At 39.7% G+C, this 4,193-nt stretch overlaps 1 protein-coding gene across 1 annotated transcript; it reads left to right on the forward strand.

The window, feature by feature from the left end:
- Positions 1–313: 313 nt before the first annotated feature.
- On the forward strand, positions 314–1,112 carry LOC132866786 (serum amyloid P-component-like). The gene is made up of 2 exons (XM_060899562.1): positions 314–398; positions 481–1,112. Exons 1-2 carry the CDS (start codon positions 329–331, stop codon positions 1,110–1,112), a joined length of 702 nt encoding a protein of 233 aa, XP_060755545.1. The 5' UTR covers positions 314–328.
- The last annotated feature ends 3,081 nt before the right edge of the window (positions 1,113–4,193 follow it).

The following is a 4,193-nucleotide window of genomic DNA, read 5'->3' on the forward strand; positions in this document are numbered from 1 at the left end:
CCTGATTAGCATTTATACATTTACAGCCTATTCATAATCAGGTAAGTTCACTGGAAAGATGAAGTGTTCTCTGACGGAGTTCTGGGGTTGGTGTTGATTTTATAACCTCATTTCATTACTTGCTGATATCTAAACACATCAGTCTTGTTTTGATGCTGGGTGTTTTATCAGAAATTGTCAGTCATAAACTGTTGAAATGGAACACCATGATACACTTTATGCAGTTGAAGGTCACATATGCAGTGAAAAAAACAGTTCAAGGGTCAGTCTGATAATGTAATTAAAGTATTTATATGAAACAATAACAGTGCCATACACAGATTGAGACATGACTACAGAAATGAAGAGACTCATGGTCTTGTTGTCACTGTTTCTCCTAATTTCAGCTGAAAGACAAGGTTTGTCGACATGTTTTTATCATTTACAATTGAAGTTAATTCTGTCCAAGAACAGGAAAACATTATTGTCTTCATTATAAAGATCTTTCAGGTAAAATGTTCACATTTCCTGTGGCGTCCAATACTCACCATGTGGTTCTCAGTCCTGAGATGGAGAAGATCTTCACTGCTGTGACTGTGTGTCTGCGTGCTTTCTCGGACATTTCCAGAGCTCAGAGCCTTTTCTCACTTTCTCTGCCATCATCAGACAATGGCTTTCTAATTTTCAAGCCAAAACAAGGAGTGTATCAATTATACATATTCGGAGAAGCTGGTGACTTTTATGGTTTGCAGGATGAATCCAATGTCTGGAATTCAATGTGTGTTACCTGGGACACTCAAACAGGACTTGCGCAGATGTGGGTCAATGGACTCCCAAGTTCACGAAAAGGACTGAAGGCAGGAAGCACTTTAATTGGAACTCCAAAAATCATTTTGGGTCAAGAGCAAGACAATTATGGTGGAGGTTTTTCCACTGACCAGTCATTTGTAGGGATGCTGACTGATGTACACATGTGGGACTTTGTTCTGTCTCCTGATCAGATTGTGTATTATTCATATGGTAGCCAGATTCAGCCAGGCAACGTTCTTAACTGGAATTCCCTAGAATTCAGTAAAAATGGCTATGTGATCATAGAAAGTAAGGACACTTCATATAAAGCTGGTAGTGTTTAGACTCTGGAAAGAACACAAACTAGACGTAGTACAGAATCAGTTATCTCTTAATCCTATTTATTGTAGAATTGTATTTTTGTTCCATATAGTATTTTGCATGACATTTTGTCCTTTGTAAAGTGTTTTTACACTTGGTAAATTTGTGCTTGGGGTGTGGCTAGATGTCCACAAATTATCTGTAAATATTTCTATATTCACATTATGAGAAATATGTAATGACACTCATGTTTATTGTAATCGTTGGCATAATTTCTAAAAACAAAAATCTATTTTATTACAATTTTGTTTAGTCATCTGAATCATAATTGTTTGAACATTCAATAAAGCTTTAACAGCATCACAGTTTTAATCTCTTGGAAGAAGAAGTCATATGTTCTTTTTTCCTTCATGGCCATCTTTCTTTACCGCCGCCAACTTTGTTGGAGGAGGTTAGGTTTTTGCCTTTGTTTGTTTGTTTGTTTGTTTGTTTGTTTGTTTGTTTGTTTGTTTGTTTGTTTGTTTGGGACTGAGCTCATTTACGATGGACTGAGGCAAAGTGGAAAACTGTCCAGTGGTCTGACAAATCGAAATCTGAAATTCTTTTTGGAAATCATGGACACCACATCCACCGGGCAAAAGAGGAGAGGGTCCATCCTGCTTGTTATCAGTGCACAGTTCACAAGGTAGCATCTGTGATGGTATGAGGGTGCATTAGTGCACATGACATGGGTAGCTTGTACATTTGGGAAGGCATCATTCATGCCGAATGATACAGCTTTTAAAGAAACATGCTGCCATCCAGACAACATTTGTTTCAGGGAAGGCTTTGTTTATTTCAGCAAGACAACACCAAACTGCATTCTGCAGGTATTACCACTGCATGGCTCAGTAGTAAGAGAGTCCAGGTGCTAAACTGGCCTGCCTGTAGTCAAGACCTGTCTCCCATTTAAAACATTTGGCACATTATGAAGCGCAAAATATGACAAAGGAGACCTCGAACTGCTGAGCAACATTTCACTTTCAAAACTACAGCAATCGGTCTCTTCAGTTCCCAAACATTTACAGAGATGCAACACAGTGGTAAACATGCCCCTGTCCCAACTTTTTTGAGAAGTGCTGCAGACATCAAATTCAAAATGAGCATAATGTTAATAAGAAGAATAAGAAGATTACATTAATTAAAATAAAAAGTGAAGAACAAAAAATATCAACAAGAACAATAAAAAGAATTAGGATAAAATGGTTTAAGAAAATGCTAAGATGAAAAGGTGTGTGTAAAGATTTCTTTTAAAGGAGTTTACAGATTGTGATGCTCCTAGATCCTCTGGAAGGTTGTTCCAATGGTGAGGACCATAGGCACTAAATACGTATTACCTCCATGTATTTCATTTTCCTCACCCTGGGAACAAATAAGAGGCCAGTGTCAGAGGACCTCAGTGATCTGGAGGGAGCATACATTAAAAGCACGTCTGATAACTGTTCAGGCACTAGTCCACTGAGTGATTTAAATACCAATAAAATGATCTTAAAATCTATTTTAAAACTGACAGGCAACCAATGAAGAGACTTTAGGACAGGTGAGATTAAATTGGGACGGAGCCCTCTGGAGCTCAACTCCGCCTCTTCGCCTCGGCAGTACAGCCAGCAGGAGCTGAGCTCCATCTGCTTCAGTGTTTATAATAATATAATACTTTTATTCATTTTCATCTATTCTAAAAACACCATCAATATGAGAGTTTGTCAATAATGATTTTAGACAACAAAAAAAATAAGCTAAAGTGAATTACACCCATCAATTTTTAAGAAAACATCTCATCTCATCATCTGTAGCTGCTTTATCCTGTTCTACAGGGTCGCAGGCAAGCTGGAGCCTATCCCAGCTGACTACGGGCAAAAGGCGGGGTACACCCTGGACAAGTCGCCAGGTCATCACAGGGCTGCACATAGACACAGACAACCATTCACACCTACGGTCAATTTAGAGTCACCAGTTAACCTAACCTGCATGTCTTTGGACTGTGGGGGAAACCGGAGCACCCGGAGGAAACCCATGCGGACACAGGGAGAACATACAAACTCTGCACAGAAAGGCCCTCGCCGGCCACGGGGCTCGAACCCGGACCTTCTTGCTGTGAGGCGCCAGCGATAACCACTACACCACCGTGCCGCCAATTTTTAAGAAAACATTTTCATTGGAATTATCATTGAATGCACATGCGCTGCGAGAATGCGTGACATCACACAGCATCATCATACGTTTAATGTTAACGTTAATGGACTTCAGCTAGAGAAATTGGCGCCACTGTTTTCAATTAGTCCTTCATACTTTATATTTTATGAGGATTTATGTCATACGAAGTTGTAACTATCTGCTAAACATGATGCCTTAGCAAAGTAGACAGAGGTAAGTCATGGTTCTTTTGTTTATTTTGTCTTTAGTTGAGAAAATTTCTCAGGCAAAATATACTCATGCAGCAGATGACATAAGTAGCATTAGCTAACACTGGCAGACAGGATGTTAGTCAAAAAATTCACGCCTCCATTTGCTGAAGTTCAGATCTTTTTGTCTGTAGTTCTGTCATATTTTATCTTCATTTACTAAGTTGTAGCTGTTTTCTGCATTTTTAGCTTTTAGGTAAATATCAGAAAATTGAATTAGCTAGTTTAATGGATGCCCGCTAACCTATCTTTGCGCATGGAACGTTAACAAACCTCTCTCGTGATAGTGAGAACTGGCAGCCTGGACTTTTCCATTGGCTTGCGCGCTCCACTCCCAATCCAATGTTGCTTTGGTCGGCCAAAGTTATGAGGCTGCTGTGGGGCACTAAGACTAGACTAAATAACAAAATTAAACAATTCAGACATCCCTAGTCTCCCAGACACTCTGGGAGTCTCCCGTATTTAGACAGTGGCCCTCGCACGCCCGCAAGTGATATAACATTTCCCGTAAGTCTTTTTTTGTTTTCATTCGCGCTAAAGAAGCTATCATTTTAAAGACGAAATGATTTGATGATGAGAGAGATAGAGGTCGTCTGTTAAGGTATACGTCTGCAAAAATACTACACGGGACTGATCACACACTCTCTCTCCCTCGCTCCCCCC

The sequence above is a fragment of the Neoarius graeffei genome, chromosome 18 (genome assembly GCF_027579695.1).
Source record: "Neoarius graeffei isolate fNeoGra1 chromosome 18, fNeoGra1.pri, whole genome shotgun sequence".
Classification (NCBI taxonomy): domain Eukaryota; kingdom Metazoa; phylum Chordata; class Actinopteri; order Siluriformes; family Ariidae; genus Neoarius; species Neoarius graeffei.